A 24,790-nucleotide genomic window follows, 5' to 3' on the forward strand; every position below is an offset into this window, starting at 1 on the left:
CATCGGACTACCAGGGAAGTCCCCAGAAGTCTAAGTCACTCAGTCATGTCCGACTCTTTGTGACGCCATGGACTATAGAATTCTCCATAGTCCATGGAATTCTCCAGGCCAGAATACTGCAGTGGTAGCCTTTCCCTTCTCCAGGAGATCTTCCCAACCCAGGGATCGAACCCAGGTCTCCTGCACTGCAGGCGGATTCTTCACCTGCTGAGCCACAAGGGCAGTTCAAGAATACTGGAGTGGGTAGCCTCTCCCCTCTCCAGTGGGCCTTCTCGGCCTAGGAATCAAACCAGGGTCTCCTGCACTGCAGGTGCATTCTTTACCAACTGAGCTACCAGGGATGCCCAGAGGGCTCTTTTAACAGCAAGAAGCACCCCGCCTCTGCTGCGACGTCGCTGTGCAGTGCTCTGCCTTTGCCTGTGGTCCCCCGACCCCTGCCCACAACTCACTGCTCCAGGCACTGCTGGGTGGCAACTGACCCCACTCCTGGCCATCCTGGGTTCTTGGTCCCCCCAGCTGTCACAGCCTGAACAAGAGGAGATGGCAGACTGAGCCAGGTGCTACCAGTAAAATCTACTGGATTTGGTGAAGGATTGGAGGAGGAATATGAAAAAGGGAAATTTTAAGAATAACTCCCAGGTTTCTAGTATGGCAGGATGAGAGTGGTGGGGCTTTCAAGCAGGAGGATGGTGTGGGAGGTGGATCCTGAGCTCTGCTTTGGACATGCTGAATTTGAGGGGACCATGGGACATTCTAGTGGTCCTGTTTAGGAAACTACTGGATATATTAAGAATAGATCTCAGATGAGATCCCTAGGTTGTAGACATGTAAAATGTGGGAATGACAACTTGTGAGCCATATGTAATATTAAATGGGAATATATTAATAGCATTACCTAAAATGAGATGAAGGGATTCAGCTAACTTATTGGCATTAAAAAAGGCTAGGGAGGATATAAACCTATTACATCTAACATTATATGAGTCTAGCACACAGAGGGCAGGTAAGAACCCCCCTGCCAATGCAGGGGATGTAAGAGACATGGGTTTGACCCCCGGGTCGGGAAGATCCCCAGGAAGAAAAAATGGCAACCCACTCCAGTATTCTTGCCTGGAGAGTTTCATGTACAGAGGAGCTTGGTGAGCTACAGTCCATGGTGTTGCAAAGAGTCAGACACAACTGAGCATTTGAGACACAACAAGGCATTTGTAGAGAACAAGAGACAGTCAGTTCTTCAGGCAATTGCTGTCTGATGTCCTAAGCAGGTTTAATTTAAGCATAACCAGCAGTGGTGTGGCCAGACCAATCCAAGTCAGACCTCAGTGTGCTTCCCAAAAACCATCACTCACATGCTTGCCATGCACAGATGATACAACTCAGTCCCAGGCTGTAGAACCTCACAATTTCATTAAAAGAATGGCAGGCTTTACTATGGTAAACAGTATGGAGGTTCTTCAAAAAACTAGTGTCGCCACATAATCCAGCAATCCCACTCCTAGACATATACCCAGACGAAACTACAGACACATGCATCCCTATGTTCACAGCAGCACTGTTTACAACAGCCAAGACATGGAAGCAATCTAAGTGACCACCAACAGATGAATGGTTAAAGAAGATGTGGTACATATACACGATGGAATACAATTCAGCAATAAAAATTGCCATTTGCAGCAACACGAATAGATCTAGAGATTACCATACTGAGTGAAGTCACCAAAAGAAAGATAAATACAAAATACATGATATTGTTTATATTTGAAATATAAACTACAACACGGGTGAACCTATCTATGAAACAGAAATAGAATCACGGACACAGAACAGACTGGTGGTTGCCATGGGGGAGGATGGGAGTGGTTATGGATCGGGAGTGTGGGATTAGCAGATGCAAACTATTACGTACAGAATGGATAAATAGCAAGGTCCTAGTGTATAGCACAGGGAACTATATTCAGCATCTAGTGATAAACTGTAATGTAAAGGAATATATATAACTGAGTCACTGCTATATAGCAGAAATTAACACAGTATTATAAATTAACTATACTTAAAAAAAAAAAACCAATGGTAAGCTTTCCACTGCACTAAAGGCAGAACGTGGAAACTGCTACAGTGGACGTGGAAATACAGCTGAGGTGGGATTGGGGAACGGTGACAAGACTTCATCGTTGGACGGTGGGGTGAGGTCTACAGGGAAGGACATGCACAGCCCGTGCTTCAGGTGCTGGCATCTGCTGCGGAAAGAGTGGTGAGGTGCAGGAGCCCCATGGAAAAGGCCAAGGTGACTGTTTGGTGTAGGTACAGGAAGCACAAATGAATGACAGGCGAGGCTGGAAAATCACCCTGGGGCTGATCATTCAAGGCCTGGAGTGTCTTGCCAAGCAAATGATCTTGTGATGAGATGAAGAGATATCATCAGTTTTCAAAGGGAGGGAGACGCATGCTGAGGACCATGGGCTACAACAGACAAATCTCACTTGTATTCAACCATGAGACAGAAGAGGTCGCAAGAATACGAAGAACTGTACAAAAAAGGTTTTAATGACCCAGATAACCACGATGGGGTGGTCACTCACCTAGAGCCAGACATTCTGGAACGTGAAGTCAAGTGAGCCATAGGAAGCATTACTCTGAACAAAGCTAGTGGACATGATAGAATTCAGCTGAGCTATTTCAAATCCTAAAAGATGATGCTGTGAAAGTGCTATACTCAATATGCCAGAAATTTTGGAAAACTCAGCAGTGGCCACCACAGGACTGGAAAGGGTCAGTTTTCACTCCAATCCCAAAGAAAGGCAACACCAAAGACTGTTCAAACTACTGTATAATTGCACTCATTTCACATGCTAGCAAGGTAATGCTCAAAATTCTTCAACCTAGGCTTCAACAGTATGTGAACCAAGAACTTCCATATGTACAAGTTAGATTTAGAAAAGGCAGAGGAACCAGAGATCAAATTGCCAACATATGCTAGATCATAGGAAAACTCAAAAATATACAATTCCAGAAAAATAAATGATCCAGTCAAAAATGGGCCATAGAACTAAACAGACATTTCTTCAAAGAAGAAAAAGCAAGGGATTTTTTAAAAAAAGACATCTACCTCCCGTTCATTGACTATACTAAAGCCTTTGACAGGGTGGATCATAACAATCTGTGGAAAATTTTTAGAGATGGGAATTTACCAGACCACCTTACCTAGCTCCAGGACACAAATGTATGCAGCACAAGAAGTAACAATTAGAACTGGACATGGAACAATGGACTGGTTCAAAATTGGGAAAGAAGTACATCAAGGCTATATAATATAGTCACTCTGCGTATTTAACTTTTATGTAGAATACATTATGCAAAATGTCGGGCTGGACGAATCCTAAGCTGGAATCAAGAATGCTGGGAGAAATATTAACAACCTCAGATATGAAGACACCACTCTAATGGCAGAAAGAAAAGAGGAACTAAAGAGCCTCTTGATGAGGGTGAAAGAGGAGAGTGAAAAGCTGGCTTAAAACTCAACACTAAAAAAGCTAAGATCATGGCATCCAGTCCCATCATTTCTTGACAAATAGATGGGGGTAAGTAGAAGCAGTGACAAATCTTATTTTCTTGAGTTTTCAAAATCACCGCAGACAGTGACTGCAGCCACAGAATTAAAAGATGCTTGGTCCTTGGAAGAAAAGCTATGACAAACCTAGACAGCATATTAAAAAGAAGAGACATCACTTTGCCAACAAAAATTCATATAGTCAAAGCAATGGGTTTTTCCAGTAGTCATGTGTGAATGTGAGAGTTGAACCATAAAGAAGGCAGAGCACTGAAGAATTGAAGCTTTTGAATTGTGGTGCTGGAGAAGACTCTTGAGACGCCCTTGGACAGCAAAGATATCAAACCAGTTAATCCTAAAGGAAATCAACCTTAAATATTCATTGGAAGGACTGATGCTGAAGCTGAAGCTCCAACACTTTGGCCACCTAATGCAAAGAGCTGACTCACTGGAAACGACCCTGATACTGGGAAAGAATGAGGACAGGAAGAGAAGGGGGTGACAGAGGATGAGACGGTTGGATGGCATCACTGACTCAATAGACATGAGTTTGACCAAACTCCAGGAGATAATGAAGGACAGAGAAACCTGGTGTGCTGCCGTTGATGTGGTTGCAAAGAGCTAGACACGACTTCAGTTGGTGACTGGACAACCAGACAGGGGCAAGCTCATGCGGAAAACAGCAGGGAGAAAGCCGTGGAGGAGTCGAACCAGCAACTTCAAGAGATACTGAAATAGAGGGACTTCCCTGGTGATCCAGCGGTTAAGACTCCATGCTTCCATGCAGAGGGCATGGGTTTGATTCCTGGTCTGGAAGCTAAGATCCCACAAGCGGCACAGAATGAACAAAAATAAATAAAAATGACTTTCTTACAGAGAGTGAGATACTAAAATAGGGTAAAGCCCCCATCCCAACAGCCTTCACTTGAGTGTGAGATGAAGGAGGACTCAGGGGCCACATTTCAGTCTTAGGGCAACACTGACACATCTACTAATGGAAACCAGTTTAATCACCCTCCTCTCAAGTAATGCGTGAAGTTTCTCCCATCACTCCAGAAATGACAGACAAGAGCCAGATTGGGAAGTCAGGTGACCTGGATTTTGGTACTGAATATTTTCCTTCCTTAACCCCCAAACTTGGTGAGTTCCCTGCACCCCCTTTCCCTCTGCAGGACCCTGGACACGGTTCAAGGTGATGATTTGCTCCACTATCTGCATGCTGATGGTCTTACCAAAATGAACCTCCCTGACACTCAACAACCTTCCTCTCTTGATGCCTGTGCCAAGATCACAGGGGCCAAGCCCTGGGCTAGGCTCACAAATGCAAAATAAAACCATACATTAATACCTCATAAGCCTGCTAGGAGTTGGTTTACTCCATAAATACAAACTGAGTCCTTCCCTAATGTTAGGACACAGACATGAGAATATCACAGCCCCCACGAACCCTCTGTAAACAGGAAGGGGAGGTGAGTGTCTTCCCTCTTGTTGCTATTAATAACATAGCGACCAATCATGGCTTACTTTCCCTGGGCCAAGTATATGTACTTTCAGTTCAGTTCAGTTCAGTCGCTCAGTCGTGTCCGACTCTGTGACCGCGTGAACTGCAGCATACCAGGCTTCCCTGTCCATCATCAACTCTCAGAGACTGTTCAAACTCATGTCCATCGAGTTGGTGATGCCATTCAACCATCTCATCCTCTGTTGTCCCCTTCTCCTCCTGTCTTCAGTTTTTCCCAGGATCAGGGTCTTTTCCAATGAATCAGTTCTTCACATCAGGTGGCCAAAGTATTGGAGTTTCAGCTTCAGCATCAGTCCTTCCAATGAATATTCAGGACTGATTTCCTTTAGGATGGACTGGTTGCATCTCCTTGCAGTCCAAGGGACTCTCAAGTGTCTTCTCTGACACCACACTTCAAAAGCATCAATCTTCAGCGCTCAACTTTTTTTTTTTTTTAACTTTACATAATTGTATTAGTTTTGCCAAATATCAAAATGAATCCGCGCTCAACTTCTTTATAGTCCAACTCTCACATCCATACATGACTACTGGAAAAACCATAGCTTTGACTAGATGGACCTTTGTCTGCAAAGTAACATCTCTGTTTTTTAATATGCTGTCTAGGTTGGTCATAGCTTTTCTTCCAAGGAGCAAGCATCTTTTAATTTCATGGCTGCAGTCACCATCTGCAGTGAATTTGGAGCCCAAGAAAAAAAAGTCTCTCACTATCACCATTGTTTCCCTGCCTATTTGCCATGAAGTGAGGGGACTAGATACCATGATCTTAGTTTTCTGAATGTTGAGTTTTAAGCCAACTTTTTTACTCTCCTCTTTCACTTTCATCAAGAGGCTCTTTAGTTCTTCACTTTCTGCCTTAAGGGTGGTGTTGTCTGTGTATCTGAGGTTATTGATATTTCTCCTGGCAATAAATATGTCCTTTATATTTACATATCTTGTGTTCTCTCATTTAAGTCCCTTGCTGAGTAGTTGGCACCATGTATGCTTTACAGATGAGGAAACTGACACTCAGGTGAAATAATATGCCCAGCATCTCACAGGTGAAAGTGGTGTGGCTGGGATCTGAATCCAAGGTATTCTCACCTGCAAAGCCCATGGGACGCCCCCCAACCCCACCCCACCCCACCCCACCCCGGTGAGCTGGGCACACATATTTGTCTCTGCTTCTGTATCTTTGGCATAGTACTCCTCAAGGCAAGCTGGGGGCAGAGTCTGGGCTCCTAAGAGACATTCTGACACCTCCCTCCCAACTCCTCACCTCCCTGGTACACATGCCTATGTCATATCCTTCTCCTCCCTGAAAAGGAGATAGGTGCCTCAAAATCGGAGAAGGCAATGGCACCCCACTCCAGTACTCTTGCCTGGAAAATCCCATGGATGGAGGAGCCTGGTAGGCTGCAGTCCACGGGGTCGCTAAGAGTCGGACATGACTGAGCGACTTCACTTTCACTTTTCACTTTCATGCATTGGAGAAGGAAATGGCAACCCACTCCAGTATTCTTGCCTGGAGAATCCAAGGGACGGGGGAGCCTGGTGGGCTGCCATCTATGGGGTCGCACAGAGTCGGACACGACTGAAGTGACTTAGCAGTAGCATTATCATTTTAAACACTGACAACAGTCAAGTTCTAGTTTTAAGAGGTTAGTGTTAAGAGTAGAAACGGGTTTTGAATGCAGAAGAATCCCATGTGTGGAGCATGTTTACAGATGGAAGAGGTGACTTAGGCTTCGAAAGAACCTACAGCTCAGTATTATAGAAGGATGTGTCTGTCTTTGATGCCAATTCCATTTCTTTACCCAATTCTTTCCCTAATTCAATTTCAAGGAGTCTACCACTTTCAGACAGACACCAGGTACCATGGAGATCAAAGTCGGTCGTCAAGGTCAAAAGCAATACATGGCAGCTATTACAGGGAAAGACTTAGAACAATGACAGCAATAAAACATAGACTGGTGCTAAAAAAAAAAAAAGAAAAAGAAACAGTGATGTATTGGTATACTAGCAAATTGAAAAAAGAAAATTAGAAAATAATTTGCATTAAGGAGTTTTAAACACCCTTGAATGTCTACCTGATGACTTGAAATAAATGATTTCTATTGTTCTAGAATTCAAAAAATTTTTTTAAATGTCTGATCCTTTTTATCCACAATCTCTTACAGATTGATACCATCAGAGTATCCTCTGAGAGACATCTACACCTTGAAGAATTACATAAAGCTACCATTGTGGAAACTGAAACAAGAAATGATGCTCTCTGATGAGACACTTATTAGAAAAAAGAGGGAAAACTAAGAGAAATCCATAATTCAGGATTCCGTGAGTACTTAGCCATGCTTTACTGTTCATTTAGAGCAATTACAGATGAGCAAATAAAAACAAGCAGGTAGTTCAAAGGCCAATTTCATCTACTGGCTTTACAAGTTTGGGTTAAAACTTACTATCATCTTTGCTGAGGGGCTCTTGGAATTATTCATTAAGCCACATGAAACAAGTTAAATACTTCACCAGCTTCACTGTGGACACAACACGCCATTTACCATAATGATGAATAAGAGAGACTAAACCAGGGTTGAGGGACTCATTCTTGGCTCTTGCTACTATGACTCTTGGCAAGGTATCAGAATGGTCTGCTTCCAACCTTAGCTTCTGCATCTATCCAGGCTGGTATGCTACCGTGACACACAGCACTTGCGACTTAACTGGGACTCCAAATACAACAATGAATTCCTATTGGCCGTGTCCTAACATGTGGCCTAAGTATCAGCTGACTCAGCTGGTTAGAGAAAGCATGAAAGGAGACAGGCATGTGGTGAGAGCTAACACTTGGCCAAGAAAGTACCTGATGAACTCATACACCCTTCCTGTCTCAGACCACAATGCCAGGTTACAGTCTGGGGCAACTTGACTTTTCCATGGCCACTAAATACACACCTCTAGTCCTCAAAAGCATCTTGCAATTTCACATTATTGGTCATAAGAGAAAGTAAGTGCGAGGTACATGTATGCACATGTGTGTGTGTGTGTGCACATATATTCATATTACACGTATGTGCATGTGTGTGCATGCCTGATAACTCAATCCACTACTCCTCACTAGCTAACTCGTACTGCTGGAGGTGGTGGGAGCACCATCTCCGGACAGCGAAGACTGCATAGTGCATGGCCAACCCCACAGTGAGAATGACCTCTTGAGTTGCTGGCAGTTCCCTAGTAAGTGCTCAATAAGTCTTGTCTTTGGCCCCTCCTGCGTCTTTTCATATTCAAATTAGCTGTCTGACATTGATCACCCAAAGATGACTGTCAAATCATATGCTCTTTTTCAAACCGAAAGACGCATTAGAGGACGATGAGAGAAAAGAGAATGATGAGCATGTGGGACGTGGGGCAGGGCTGTTGGAAAGGCAGGGGAAGGGGTCCTCTACCTGCAGAGCCAGCCGCACGACCCCGGAGGTGTAGGTCAGCATGCCGTGCAGAATGTCCAGCAGGGAGAAGAGCAAAGCGGCTGCAGTTTCGTTGTTGCTTTTGTTGTCCGCATCCAAACACAGTGTGGCAGTCTCAGTGAACAGGCTGCAGATGTGACGGACCAGTCCTGAGAGTAAAACAGGAGAAGGGCAAAACTGTCATCATAGAACATAAGAATAACGTGCCACATGAAGCCAACAGAACAGGCACATGTATTCCATAAACTCTGAACAGTCCCTCAACTATATCTGTTGTAGACACACCTGGGAAAGGTTTTGAAAATGCAGGTCCCCAGCCCCCACTCCCAGAGAGACTGCCTAGGAGCCTGAGGCCTAGGAATATACTTGCTAAAAAGCACCCCAGGTGATTCTGATGGGAGGGTCCCCCGAATTACACTTTGAAAAACACTATCCTACAGGGACAGAAGAGTCGCTGACACTGGAAGAAAACGTGTTGGGTGTGAACATCCTGTCCCCAGGTTCTGTTTAAAGGCACAGTTCTTCATGGGATGGCTCGGTGACACAGGTGAGGCTGAGGATCTATCAGGATTGACAAATAACTGGGTCACCTCAAGAAGATAAAGCAATGAAGTGCTTTTTTCCACATGCATTCTAAAAATTATGAAATGTAACATAATGATTTCAAGCCATGTGAAATTGAGAAATTGCCAGGTTCTATCATTTTGTCTCTGCAAACTTCGTATTTACCGTGTGGTTCGTCTTCATCAACTTTTAGTTTGATGTACTTGTTACAACAAATACATTTAAGCTGGTGTTCTGTATTATTTTTGTTATGTAAAATTACACTTTGAATTCCCCAAATGATTCAGATGCAAAAGTGATGAAAAGACAACATGAAATGTCATAAATTGAAATGGTGAGGGGGTCCTTCCGTCTGAAGAGATTGTCATCGTCTGAACGTTCTAGAAAAAGTGAATCTTCAAATATAGCTATTCTATACAAGCAAACTGGGAAGAAAACTGGGTAAGGAAATATGACATGTGTTGTAAGCTGGACCTGCAATCCATTTATTTATTGGACGTGCAATCATTTATTGGACCTGCAATCCATTTGTCCCTACTTCTCAGATGATCAACTGGACGGAAGCTCTGCCAAGCATAGCCGTCCAAGCTCTGCTATCTTTAGCAAACACTGCACACTGTCATTTCCAGTAAGCCAAGCTGGTTTTCCTAGACAAGTGCAAAGTAATTAGACTACAAAGCAATTAATTCTGTCACTAAAGGCAGAGAGAAACCAAAATTACAGGGCATCAATCAAGGTTGTACTCCTTGTGGTGAAAACTGGCACAGTCACAAAGTTGAAAATAAATATATTTGAAGGGAAAGGAATCTGCTAATGAATTAATAGCAAAATTTCTCTACTGAAAGACAAGGTTTGATAGTACAACTCATCAAAGACACATGGTAAAGAAGAGCAATCGTTAAGACATGTGCATCACACTGGCAGGCATTCTCCAGTGAGTTACAAGGCATTGCTCAAGGGCAGGCTATGAATCAGCTCTTGGCGTTTGTGAGCTGCAGGGAGAGTAGAAGGGCTTTACAAAGAGGTTGCTGGGATGGGGTGAGGAGAAAGACTGGGGGAAGGGATAGTTTGGGAGTTTGGGATGGATATGTACATGCTCCTATATTTAAAATGGATAACCAAGGAGGACCTACAGTGTAGCACAGGGAGCTCTGCTCAATGTAATGTGGCAGCCCGGATGGGAGCGGGGTTTTGGGGGAGAATGGATACATGTATATGTATGCCTGAGTCCCTTCATTGTTCACCAGAAACTATCACACCATTGTCTGTTAATCGGGACTACTCAAATACAAAGTACAAAGGTTTTTTAAGAGAGTTCAGTTCAGTATTCAGTAAACACACGCTGCAGGAGAAGATGTCTTCCTTTGTGGAGTTCCCAATCTCCATGACACAGCATGCTGATGGTCAGAGGAGCAGGGAACCCGGCGATGTGAACAGCAGAGAAGGACACAGCCCGTCAGAAGGAGGCACTGACTGCCGGATACCCATCAGCGTGCTGCCTGACTCAGACGAAACAGATGATGAACAACTGTGCTCTCCCTGAGTTTCATTCCATCTTCAAGGAAGGAGTGCAAACAATGAATGCAATCAAATCCCTACTGGGCTGCACTCTCCAGCTTATTGTGTGAAGGAAAAAAGACAACACCAAGCTCTGACTACAAACACAGAAGTCACCTCCTGTCATGGAAGGTGCTCATATGAGATTAGAAATGAAGTATGACCTAAATATTTCTTCACAACCGTGATAATGCCAGCAAAGCCCATTGATATGATGTAAGAGGCCTATCTCAGTCAGTGCTCTTCACAGAACTTTCACTGAAGATGAAAACTCACATTTTTCTTGTTTGAACTATGGAAACAAAGAAAGCCATGAGAAATTTTAGAAAAATGAATGCTTATTACGCTCTTCAATAATTATCAACAGTTTGCCATTGTCTTAAGTCTCCTTCAACCTCTAACAGTCCTTTCCCCACCTTCAATTTTTCATGCCATTTATTTGTTGGAGAAATGAGGATATTTTTCCTATAGATGTTCTTGTAATGCTGCTCCTGTAACCGTGCATTTCCTGTAAACTGGTAATTAGACCCAGAGACTAGACTTACTTCAGGTTTGATTATTTAGGCAATAATACTTGGAGCTGGGCATTCTGTATTCCCTGTAGCATTCTATCTGGAGGGATACACTGTCTGTCTGTTCCACCCTTAATAATGTTAAAATTGACCTAGGTGTTCTGGGATTGTTAGCCCAAGCCATGCAGTATAAACTTCCCCATCAAATATTATCTACTAATGTCCAATATCCAGTCCCATTATTTCATTAGACATGGCAATACAGAATTTTCAAATTCTATCAGTCCTGAAAGATGATGCTGTTCAAGTGCTGCACTCAATATTCCAGCAAATTTGGAAAACTCAACAGTGGCCACAGGACTGGAAAAGGTCAGTTTTCATTCCAATCCCAAAGAAAGGCAATGCCAAAGAATGCTCAAACTACCGCACAATTGCACTCATCTCACACACTAGTAAAGTAACGCTCAAAATTCTCCAAGCCAGGATTCAGCAATACGTGAACCGTGAACTTCCTGATGTTCAAGCTGGTTTTAGAAAAGGCAGAGGAACCAGAGATCAAATTGCCAACATCCACTGGATCATCAAAAAAGCAAGAGAGTTCCAGAAAAACATCTATTTCTGCTTTATTGACTATGCCAAAACCTTTGACTGTGTGGATCACAATAAACTGTGGAAAATTCTGAAAGAGATGGGAATACCAGACCACCTGATCTGCCTCTTGAGAAATCTGTATGCAGGTCAGGAAGCAACAGTTAGAACTGGACATGGAACAGACTGGTTCCAAACAGGAAAAGGAGTACGTCAAGGCTGTACATTGTCACCCTGTTTATTTAACTTATATGCACAGTACATCATGAGAAATGCTGGACTGGAAGAAACACAAGCTGGAATCAAGATTGCCGGGAGAAATATCAATAACCTCAGATATGCAGATGACACCACCCTTATGGCAGAAAGTGAAGAGGAACTCAAAAGCCTCTTGATGAAAGTGAAAGTGGAGAGTGAAAAAGTTGGCTTAAAGCTCAACATTCAGAAAACGAAGATCATGGCATCTGGTCCCATCACTTCATGGGAAATAGATGGGGAAACAGTGGAAACAGTGTCAGACTTTATTTTTCTGGGCTCCAAAATCACTGCAGATGGTGACTACAGCCATGAAATTAAAAGACGCTTACTCCTTGGAAGGAAAGTTATGACCAACCTAAATAGCATATTCAAAAGCAGAGACATTAGTTTGCCAACAAAGGTCTGTCTAGTCAAGGCTATGGTTTTTCCTGTGGTCACGTATGGATGTGAGAATTGGACTGTGAAGAAGGCTGAGCGCCGAAGAATTGATGCTTTTGAACTGTGGTGTTGGAGAAGACTCTTGAGAGTCCCTTGGACTGCAAGGAGAGCCAACCAGTCCATTCTGAAGGCAATCAGCCCTGGGATTTCTCTGGACAGAATGATGCTGAAGCTGAAACTCCAGTACTTTGGCCACCTCATGTGAAGAGTTGACTCATTGGAAAAGACTCTGATGCTGGGAGGGATTGGGGGCAGGAGGAGAAGGGGATGACAGAGGATGAGATGGCTGGATGGCATCACTGACTCGATGGACGTGAGTCTGAGTGAACTCCGGGAGTTGGTGATGGACAGGAAGGCCTGGCGTGCTGCGATTCATGGGGTCGCAAAGAGTCGGACATGACTGAGCGACTGAACTGAACTGAACTGATCAGTCCTTCTTTATTTTTTTAGCTGGTTTTCTTCTGTAAAGAACCTTCATTAACTGATTTGGATATCATAAAATGTGGTTTGTAAAGGAAGAGCAAGGTAGATGTTTGATAAATGTTTCTTTGTTATCATCTGTCTGTTTAGGCAATGGCAACCCACTCCAGTATTCTTGCCTGGAGAATCCCCAAGGACAGAGGAACTTGGTGGGCTGCAGTCCATGGGACTGCAAAGAGTCGGACACAACTGAGCGACTAAGCACAGCCTGTTTCCAGAAGTTATTTTGGGGTGTTTGGAGGTCCCAAATGTGAGCAAAGTGGCTAGAGATTACTGAAGTTACTAATCAGTTCACTATGGAGCATCACTGTGAATGTAATAGATTTTTAAATAACATATCTTATGAATATTAATTGATTTCAATCATCATTCTTTTATGGTAAACTTGTTCCATCTTTGGTCACTGAGAGCCCTTTAAAGTGTCCTACCTTCTGCTAAGATAATATGTCCCAAGTTCAACTTATGAATTACTGCCTAAGACTGGGCATTAGCTACTTCTCCAAGGAATCCTGGTTTCTTTTAATGAGAAGGGTATTCAGAGACCATGGTCTGAGAGAAACACTCATTGCTACTGGGCCACTGATTAAGTGGACAAAGATAAATATACACCTTTTAGACAGAGAAAAAAATAATGAGTTCATGCAGATATTTCCAATTTCAGATTCCAGAAATGGACCCTCATCTATGAGGTTAAATGATTTTCAATAAGGGAATTCTTTAGAAAAATGAAATATTTTCAATCAAAGAGAATAGATCTGTTTGAGAGAAAAAAAGGTGCTTGATCACTATTTCACATTCAAAAATTAATCTCAGGCAAACCTCAAATCTAAACATAAAAGCTAAAATTTTTAAAGTTTCAGAAGAAAATAGAAGATCTTCATAACTAAGAGGTAGGCAAGATTTTTTAGGACTCAAAAAGTCCTTTCATCATTTGAAAGTGGATAAATTACACTGCATAAAAAATTAAAACTTGTGCAAATTAAGAGACACTATTAAGAAATGCATGCTAAGTCACTTCAGTTGTGTCCAACTCTTTGCAATGCTATGGACCTTAGCCCACCAGGCTCCTCTGTCCACGAGATCCTCTACACAGGACTACTGGAGTGAGTTGCCATGCCCTCCTCCAGGGGATCTTCCCAACTCAGGGATGAAACCTGCATTTTCTGTCTTCTGAATTGGGAGGGCGATTCTTTACCACTAGAGTTAAGAAAAAGACAAGCCAAAGACTAGGAGAAAAATTTATAAATTACATATCTAAGAACTTATATTCAGAACATATAAACAATTCCTAAACTCAATAATAAAAAACTGAAATATCCAATTTTTAAAATGGGTAATAGCCTCGAACACTTAGTTTACAAAAGATAATGTCAAAAGGCACATGAAAAGTGTTCAACACCGTTAGTCATCTGGAAAATGAAAATGAAAGTCACAGTGAGATACCACCACACAAACAGAAATAATTAGAATGAAAAACAAAACAAAACAAAACCCGACAACACTAAATGGTGGTGTGAGTGCAGAATGACCAGAACTCACAGGCATGGCTAATGGGAAACAGTTAACAGTTTTTTTAAAAAAACAAATTTTTTATTTTTTTACCATATTATCTAGCAATTCTACTCTTAGGGGTTTATCCAAGTAAAATGAAAACATATATTCACAAAAAGACTCATTAGACCTGTAGTCAAAATAGCCCCACGATGGAAATAGCCCAGCTGTCCACCAACAGGAGAACAGATAAACAAACAGATCCATTCATACAATGGAGTACTCCTCAGCAATAAAAAGGAATGGGCCACTGAATCCCACAACATGGCTGAATCTCAAAAAACAAATGGGGCCAAGAGACAGACACCAGAAACAAGTGAGGTGTATAAATTCAGTTGTAAGAATACGTTTCAAGGAAAACTCATCTATATTGATTGAAAAGAGAATAGCAGGTGCTTCTGAGGGAGGGGCAGGACAGAACTTTCTAAGGTGACAGTAATGTTCTGTACTTTAATGAGGTGTTGGCTACAGAAATGTATGCATTTCTAGAAATGCATATATATGATATATATAATATATATGGTATAAATGTTTGTTTCACTGTATATAAACCATACCTGAAGGTTTTTAACATCTATTTTGAATTGGAGGATAACTGCCTGTATTGGCTTCTGCTGTACAACAACGTGAGTCAGCTTTAAGTATACATGTGTCCCTTCTGTCTTAAGCCTCCCTCTACCCACCCACATCCCACCCCTCTGGGCCATCACAGAGCACTGTTCTGAGCTCCCTGTGTTCTACAGCAGCTCCCCTTCACTGTCCCCTTTACACATGGTGGTGTGTGTATACATCAAAGCTACTCTCTTACCCTCTCTTTCCCCTGCTATGTCCACAAGTCCATTCTGCGCATCTGTGTTTCTATTCCTATCCCACGGAAGATTCATCAATATACCACTTTCCTAGATCCATATATGTGCATGGGCTTCCCTCCCTGGTGGCTCAGATGGTAAAGAAGCCACCTGCAATGCGGGAGACCTGGGTTTGATCCCTGGGTTGGGAAGATCCCCTGGAGAAGGGCCTGGCACCCCACTCCAGTACTCCTGCATGAAGGATCCCCATGGACAGGGAAGCCTGGTGGGCTACAGACTACTAGGTTGCAAAGAGTCAGACACGACTGAGCGACAAAGCACATGTATATGTTCATTGATACACAATATCTGTTTTTCTCTTTTTGACTTGCTTCACTCTGTGTAACAGGCTCTAGTTAACACAGCTAAAAATAAAAGTGATTGGGATAAACTGGGCAGGGTGGAGGAAGTCAAGGGAAGCAGCGGGTGTGGCCCCACCGGGATGAGAGCAGTGTTTAACTGAGCACCAGCTCTCTGCCTGGCACTGGGCCTTTACCGGGCTTTTTACATGTCACATTTCATCTGAATTCTCTAAGAGCTTCAGGAGAGCTTTTTATCCAGATGCTGTTATCTCCACTTTGTATAAGGGAAAGCAAAATCTCACGGCATTTAAGTAAGCAGTTCAAGGTCACCAAGTAAGCAGAAGTCATCAAGTGATCTGGACCTGCATATATTTTAACTCTTGAGGTCCACGGACTTTTATAAATACCACGGAGCCTCCGGGAGCAGCCAGTGGGGAACTGAGACCAGAAAGTCAAAGAGGAGGCCTTTGCAATTTGGCCATGACCACGTGCTGGTGTGCTGGGAAACAAGGAGGAGGAAGAAACGTGAGTTAACAAGTGTGATTTGTGACTTTGTGGCAACAGTGAAGTGTGGCCAAAAGGCTCCGGAAAGAGAAAAACCAGACTCACCAGAAGTGAGCAAGTGAGTTTTCTAGGAACAATAAGTTAGTTTTCGAATTTTGAGATAACGTCCAGATGCCAGAGTCCAAAGGTAGTTGAAATGAGGGCACAGAAACTGGGTAGAAGTCAGACTGGAAAAAGAGAGGTGGAAGATGACCGGAGAGGGTGGGAAGTTTCCAAGGGTGAGAAGACCCTAGACAGGAAAGGGATTCATAGGAGAAATGAGGCAAAGGTGCCAGCATAACAGAAAAAGAACCACGATAACGTAAGGCCACAGGTATCAATGAATGAGGAGAGTCAATCAGGAAAACGGTGTCAAGGCTGTAGAGTTGACACAGATCGAAGCCTGAGAAAAGTTCACCGATTGGCTCATTTCCAGGTCCCTGATGACTTGTTGGTAAAGTCCGTAGGGTCCCATGCCCTGAAGTCAGACTTCAAGTTGCCAAAGCTTTCGTGTTACATCTCCCCACATACCACATAGGTTTTGACATATTTGCTTCCATTCTATCCAGAATTTCCCCATAGAGGGAGTTAGGAAATAGAGTTTCTTGGAAGGAAGGGGAGTGTAGACTTAGATTTGCATGAAGCTGACCACGCCAGTTGCCCAACCACTGTGAGGGCCGAGGAGGGAGCCCCTGAGTCCCCAAGCCTGACCCACGGGACCCAAGGATAAGACTGTTAGCAGAGCGCTGTGAACGACCTCACACAGGACACATGTTCCTAAAGTGAAGGAATACATCTAAGGAGGTGGTGAAGGGAAGGAAAGGAAAGGAAAGTGACATTCCCTATGTCTCCACTTTCCTTCTCCCCAGTCAAGAGAAAGATCCCCTGCCTCCAAAGAGATGGAAGTCCCAGGACACTGCCAGAGTTGTGTTCTCCAGAATGAGGTGGGAACCACCATCAGCAGGCACATGGGTTTGACTCTCTCGTCTACCTCCCTCCCAAGAAGGCTGAGGACAATACAGTGGAGGCGGAGGCCTGAGCCCCTGGGAGTGGCCTAGCCATGCCTTTTGTTGTTGTCTTGGGAGGGGGTTTCCTCTCCTTTTCACTCAGGCCCCAGACAGAGATACACTTATGACAAACCTAAACAGCATATGAGAGACATCACTTTGTTGACAAAGGTCCATATAGTCAAAGCTATGATTTTTCCAGTAGTCATATAAGGATGTGAGAGTTGGACCATAAAGAAGGCTGAGCACCAATGAATTGATGCCTTCCAACTGTGGTTCTGGAGAAAACTCTTGAGAGTCCCTTGGACTGCAAGATTAAACCAATCAATCCTAAAAGAAATCAACCCTGAAAATTCATTGGAAGGACTGATGCTGAAGCTTCAGCTTCAGCACTCTGGCCAACTGGTGCAAAGAACTGACCCATTGGAAAAGACCCTGATGCTGGGAAAGACAGGGCAAGAGGATGAAGGGGCAGCAGACGATGAGATGGTTGGATGGCATCATTAACTCAATGGACATGAGTCTGAACAAACTCTGGCAGACAGAAGGACAGGGAAGCCTGGCATACTGCAGTCCATGGGGTTGCAAAGAGTTGGACACGACCTAGTGACTAAACAAGAACCACCACCACCTCTGGCTTAGGTCAGCTCTGCTTCAGACCTCCTGGGGCAAATGCACAGGCCCCTGCTGTATCCCCTGCCATCCCCCTCAGGCTAGATGGCTTCCATCTCCGTGCAAGGAAGAGAAGGTACTCCTGCATGAAGGGGTTAAGATCCAAGAGTGAAATTTCAACACAGAGGCAAATATACAGGGAAAGCCATAGTCAACTGTTTCTCACAGACAACTCTGTTTCTTGCAGTCAGCTCTGTTTCTCGAGCAGCAGGTAGACCTAGTGTAGGCAGGGCTAACAGCAAGGTTTCTGTGCCTTGCCCGCCTATCATCTCCCTTGGAGATCCTGTACAAAGACACTGAGGATAGCGTTCTATCATTTCCCAGTCCTCTGGCCAGATGACATCTTAATATTCCATCCCAACATCTCTGAAAGAAATAAAAATTAAGATAAAAAATGCAAGAACTATTTCACATGGATCATAACCAACTCTTTAAAAAAAGAATCCAAGAATTATTCTGCATTAAGGCATCTGGTCCCATCACTTCATGGCAAATAGATGGGGAAACAATGGAAACAGTGACAGACTTTATTTTTCTGGGCTCCAAAATCACTGCAGATGGTGACCGCAGCCATGAAATTAAAAGACAATTGCTCCTTGGAAGAAAAGCTATGACCAACCTAGACAGCATATTAAAAAGCAGAGACACTACTTTGCCAACAAAGGTCCATCTAGTCAAAGCTATGGTTTTTCTAGTAGTCATATATGGATGTGAGAGCTGGACTATAAAGAAAGCTGAGTGCTGGAGAACTGATGCTTCTAAACTGTGGTTTTGGAGAAGACTCGAGAGTCCCTTGGACTGCAAGGAGATCCAACCAGTCAATCCTAAAGGAAATCAGTCCTGAAGCTCCAATACTTTGGCCACCTGATGCGAAGAACTGACTCACTGGAAAAGACCCTGATGCTGGGAAAGACTGAAGGTGGGAGGAGAAGGGGATGACAGAGGATGAGATGGTTGGACGGCATCACCAACTCGATAGATATGAGTTTGAGCAGGCTCTGGGAGTTGGTGATGGACAGGAAAGCCTGGCGTGCTGCAGTCCATGGGGTCATAGAGTTGGACACGACTGAGCAACTGAACTGAATTATAAGCAGATCTCTAAAGGAGCCATCCCCATAAGTTCTTTCCAAGTATTTAATGTTCCAGAGATATTAACATGCATGAGCTGCTTCCAACTTTGGTCACTCCAGCCAAGGTCATTTTGTCCTTATTATACTATTACTTTCTCAAAATCTGTTGGAGCAGAGAACAAATGTGAGAGTACACTTTGAAATTCCAAGCTTTTGAAAGTACTTTTCCTTTCTATCATTAATGATTTGAAAACAACACTCTAAATCCAAGGGTAACCTCCCCAGATAGAGGCTTCCTTGCAGATAATCCCACATTTACATCAAACAAACATGAGGTCATTTCCACTAGGGTCCATCAGAGTCAACCTGAATAGACAATCTGGAAGAGGAGTATAAAAACATCTGTGCAATTCAATGTGGGGAAAGGGTTGCGTTTTTCCCAAGTTGACCAATGCTTAACCACCAAAACCACCAGAGTCACACCACGTCAGCTGAGTTAAAAGTCTTCTTTTAAACATTGAGGGTGAAAGTGGTGATGTCGTTCTGAACACAATGAAGGATAAACGGAGATGTCTGTGAACGGCAGGTTCTAGGCCAAAGTGAAGGAGCTGCCACCCACACACAGAAATAGCCCCAGAGGAAAATATGTCCAAACTTTTCTGAGGTTAAGAATGGCTGAGCCATCTCAGAGTTGGCCTTTGCCTCTGTTATTCCAGTCTGTGAATCTTTGTCCAATGTGCCTACACAGGCTGGCAGAGGGGCTTCCTAAGAGGCCCTGGGGGTCCACACTGGGCCCAGGGCCAGTCCAACGCCTGGTCCCGGCCTCCATCCTCCCCCTGCGTTGGCCCTCTCAATTCTGACTCCTCCATCCAGGAGCTTTGGTCCACGTTCACCTTTGGAGTCCACTCTCACCTTAAGCCCTCACCCCACACCAGTCACTCCAAACACTGAAGGCCCCTGGGAGTCTGGCTTTCTCCAGTCAGGAAAGGGATACTGAAACATCTTGCTTCATGAGGACAACTAGCCAATTCATAATCCTGTGCTCTGAAATTACTACCTCACTGAACTTGAAATGCAAAGTACCTCACAGGCTGGGACCTCTCAAACGTGATGGACACTAATGTTTAAACGACATTTTTTCTTCTGAAAACCTGAAGGGACTCTAGTCAGGGCATTCATTTTGAACTACTTTCCTATGAAAACTCTATATATTATAGAGTCTATCTTAAAAACAAAACTCACTCCAGTTCCCCTGAGTCCACAGTGATCCCTAGATCCTCCTGTGATTAGCAATAGAATCACTTAGTTCCCCAGATAAACAAGACTGAGTTGAACTGTTCCAAGTTTCTGATTCGAAGATCATGGCATGTGGTCTCATCACTTCATGGGAAATAGATGGGGAAACAGTGGAAACAGTGTCAGAATTTATTTTGGGGGGCTCCAAAATCACTGCAAATGGTGACTGCAACCATGAAATTAAAAGATGCTTACTCCTTGGAAGGAAAGTTATGACCAACCTAGATAGCATATTCAAAAGCAGAGACATTACTTTGCCAACAAAGGTCCATTTAGTCAAGGCTATTGTTTTTCCAGTGGTCACGTATGGATGCGAGAGTTGGACTGTGAAGAAAGCTGAGCGCCAAAGAATTGATGCTTTTGAACTGTGGTGTTGGAGAAGACTCTTGAGAGTCCCTTGGACTGCAAAGAGATCCAACCAGTCCATTCTAAAGGAGATCAGCCCTGGGTGTTCTTTGGAAGGAATGATGTTAAAGCTGAAACTCCAATACTTTGGCCACCTCATGCGAAGAGTTGACTCTTTGGAAAAGACTCTGATGCTGGGAGGGATTGGGGGCAGGAGGAAAAGGGGATGACAAAGGATGAGATGGTGGGATGGCATCACTGACTCGATGGACGTGAGTCTGAGTGAACTCCGGGAGATGCTGATGGACAGGGAGGCCTGGCGTACGCAATTCATGGGGTCGCAAAGAGTCGGACACAACTGAGTGACTGAACTGAACTGAAGTTTCTGATTTATTCTGGCCACCTGTCTCATGGGCTACAATGTGCTTTTCTGATTTAAACAGAGATGCTGAATTTCAGCAACAGGTAAACCTATTTTTCTGTGTGGCCAAAAATGAGGGTCTAGTTGCATACTTGAGAGGTAAAAGTTTTGGGCAGAACGAACTCAATTATAAAAACTACTGAAAGGAGAAGTTTAACACACTTAAGGGATTTATGCACTGAGGCACATGAGAATTTTGATTACTCAGAGACAGCTAAAAGAGCTTAGATTAATTTAAGCAAGTACACCTGGAGCAATTTCGGAATGTGAGAATATACAGAAGTGGATGCCAACTTCATCCCTGAAACGTATCATACAATATCATTTATGACTAATACTAATAGTAACTTTTATTAACTCAGAGGGGCAGAAAGTTTCCAAGTTTTATCAGGAAATTAATGGGAAAAGAACAATGGATCATTCAGCTCCAAGACCCAGGAAAGCGTTGGAAGAGAGTGGGATGGAGGAGCAGGGAGGGAGTGGGGAGATCTAAGGTCCTCCTGCAAAGCCTGAGAGCTTTGTCTAATTTGGCTCCAATAACAACACAGCATTTGCAGAATTATGGAGGGGCTTTTATGAGTGGGACCCTAAGCCAGAGATATGCTCTTGAGGGCCCAGAAGATTCCTTCCCCTGCCATCCATCTCCGAGCTGGTAAGAGTGACATGCATCAGTCAATCAAACACTGGGTCATTTGCAGTACTTGGAGCACTTGTGATGTAAATTTCATTGTGCCAGACAATGAGGGGAAAAAACTCAAAAAAAAAAAAAAGTTCCTTCCCTTCAAGGCCCATTAAAAAGACATCCATATGTGATTTTCAAGTTTACAGCTAGTCCAAGACTTTTGTATTTCTACAGAGTAGAATTATTTTATCACGCTGTTTCTGGAAAATATGACTAACAGTTTTGAAGCTACTAATTTTATGTCGAGATTTAAAGTTCATAATTGTTATCTTTGGAAAATATTATTTGATCTACAGTATGTCCAATTCAATTTAATAAAATCATTTTATAACAGGGGAAAAAAAGATAACCACATGTGAAACACATGAGAGAATAAAACACTAGCTTGTAGCTACCAGTTAGAGAGCAAGGATCAATGGAAGGATGGGGCAAGCATTTATAGGGAAGGAGGGATGGGAAGTGACCTTGGGAAGACAGCAGGGTTTGGACAGGCAGGAGGGAGGAGGAGGACCTCACTAGTTTTAGCCAAGAAAGACAAGAAAGATTTCCAGTTGCGATTTGAACATGCCATAGTCAAGAGATTATGTGAGGCTAGAATATAGAGCCTGTGAAAAAGAAGCTGTAGTCAGATTTCCAAGGCAGGAGACCCTAGATTTTATCCTATAGGCATCCAAAGTGGCACAGGTTTCTGCCATTGGTTTTGTTATTATAAAAGCAATATATACTCATTACGGACAAATTAACATTTTTCTTGTTTTTCTTATACTCTGTAAGTATTCAAATAATACAACTATATGTATTTGTACATAAAATGTATGACATAGATGATTAAAACTTCCCAAACATTCCATTTCCTCAAAACTCATGTTCCTTAACAGCTTGTTATAGAGTCTTTCTAGGCATGTGAAATTATAAACACACACATACATACATGCATGGAATAGATTCTGTTGCTTTTCACTGAAGAATCTACCAGAGACATCTCCCCACATTATACAAAGTGCTAACCTGTTCTATTAAATAGAATATGCAGACAGCATCTCATTTTTAAAATAAAATTCCATAATAAAGTCAATCCCAAGCAGGAGAAGCTGAGAAGTTTGGCTATCGCCTGGCTGCTGTGCACTCTGCACAAGGTGACTGTGTCCCGGCGCTGTGTTCTTCCCCTGGAGCTCTAGAGGCAGGGCAAGGAAGGAGAGACCTTCATCTCTCGGGGGAACACACTTTAACATCTGAAACAGGAGAATAGCAGTGGTGATGGATCATCTCAGGGACCGAGGATGCAGGGCCACAGCAAGAAAGGAAAGGAAAACGATGGGCAGAAAAGAGAAACTGGGAGGAGAACGGCTTCCGGGGCCACCTGTGGGCCCCTGGTTCCTCCAGCTGTTTCTGGGGCCCAGGAACGATTTGCCTTGAGTTCCATCACTCACCCTCGCACCTGCAGACCTCTCACTCTTCCTGTGGCTAGTTTGAGTTGTTTCTGATACTCTGTTAAGAGTCCTAACCAATACAGTGACTGGGACTTTTTAAGTCTTCTTTTAATGGGATACATTAGAAGTCTTGCAATTGTCAACCTTCACATTACTCAGTTCAGTTGCTCAGTCGTGTCCAACTCTTTGCGACCCCGTGAACTGCAGCATGCCAGGCTTCCCTGTCCATTACCAACTCCTGGAGCTTGCTAAAACTCATGTCCATCGAGTCTGTGATGCCATCCAACTATCTCATCCTCTGTTGTCGCCTTCTCCTCCTGCCTTCAATGCTTCCCAGGATCAGGATCTTTTCCTGAGTCAGTTCTTCGCATCAGGTGGCCAAAGTATTGGAGTTTCAGCTTCAGCATCAGTCTTCCCAATGAACATTCAGGACTGATTTCCATTAGGGTGGACTGGTTGGATCTTCTTGCAGTCCAAGGGACTCTCAAGAGTCTCCTCCAACATCACACTCCAAAAGCATCAGTTCTTCAGGGCTTAGCTGTCTTTGTAGTTCAACTCTCACATCCATACACGACTACGGGAAAAACCACAGCTTTGACTGGACAGACCTTTCTCTGTAAAGTAATGTCTCTGCTTTTTCATATGCTCTGTAGGTTTGTCAAAGCTTTTCTTTCAAGGATCAAGCGTCTTTTAATTTCATGGCTACAGTCATCACCTGCACTTATCCTGGAGACAGGAAATAAAATCTGTCACTGTTTCCATTGTTTCTCCACCTATTTGCCATGAAGTGATAGGACCAGATGCCATTATCTTCATTGTTTGAATGTTGAGTTTCAAGCCAACTTTTTCACTCTCCTCTTTCACTTTCATCAAGAGGCTCTTCAGTTCTTCTTCACTTTCTGCCATAAGGGTGGTCTCATCTGCATATCTGAGGTTATTGATATTTCTCTTGGGAATCTTGATTCCAGTTTGCGCTATATCCAGCCTGGCATTTCACATGATGTACTCTGCATGTGAGTTAAATAAACAGGGTGACAATATACAGCCTTTACATACTCCTTTCCCAATCTGGAAACAGTCCGTTGTTCCATGTCCATTTCTAACTGTTGTTTCTTGCCCTGCATACAGATTTCTCAGGAGGCAGGTAAGGTGGACTGGTATTCCCATCTCTTTCAGAATTTTCCACAGTTTACTGTGACCCACACAAAGGCTTTAGCATAGTCAACAAAGCAGAAGTAGATGTTTTTCCTGGAACTCTCTTGCTTTTTCTATGAACCAATGAATGTTGGCAATTTGATCTCTGGTTTTTGATGTTCAAAAACATCTTTTCTTGACTCCATGCATTATCACTGTCCTGCTTCCCTTTCTTTCAATTTATTTAGTTTTATTTTCATCAGAGTCTCATTGTACTCCCAGGTCATCCTTCTCTCCCCAGAGGCAACTAGCTTTGTTTTTACTTGATCATTTTATTATTTATCTCTGTCTTACTAAATAACACACTTGCATTTTTTAAAATTTAGACATTATCTGATGACTTCCTGCCATGCAGTGATGAAATAAATGCAGCTGTCTTTCCCCACCCCCACCTCACAGGCACAAAATTCCCCCTATGATTATCTCTTACTTTTTTATAAAAAATTATTTATTTATTTATCAACATGTGGTATCTCTTAGTTGAAGCATGTGGCATCTAGTTCCCTGACCAGGGATTGAACCTGGG

At 43.2% G+C, this 24,790-nt stretch overlaps 1 protein-coding gene across 12 annotated transcripts in view; it reads right to left on the reverse strand.

Annotated features, from left to right (window-relative positions):
* The window catches only part of ULK4 (unc-51 like kinase 4), a 521,202-nt gene that overhangs the window by 154,791 nt on the left and 341,621 nt on the right, over positions 1-24,790 (reverse strand). For 10 of the 12 annotated variants that reach the window (XM_024983119.2, XM_005222596.5, XM_059879993.1 and 7 more), the window contains one exon: positions 8,489-8,655. In XM_024983119.2, the coding sequence (XP_024838887.1) occupies positions 8,489-8,655 (167 nt within the window). Of the gene's footprint in view, positions 1-8,488; positions 8,656-24,790 lie in introns of those variants that run through there. The other 2 variants (XR_009492338.1, XR_009492337.1) reach the window with 2 other exon arrangements.

This window comes from Bos taurus, chromosome 22 (genome assembly GCF_002263795.3).
Source record: "Bos taurus isolate L1 Dominette 01449 registration number 42190680 breed Hereford chromosome 22, ARS-UCD2.0, whole genome shotgun sequence".
Classification (NCBI taxonomy): domain Eukaryota; kingdom Metazoa; phylum Chordata; class Mammalia; order Artiodactyla; family Bovidae; genus Bos; species Bos taurus.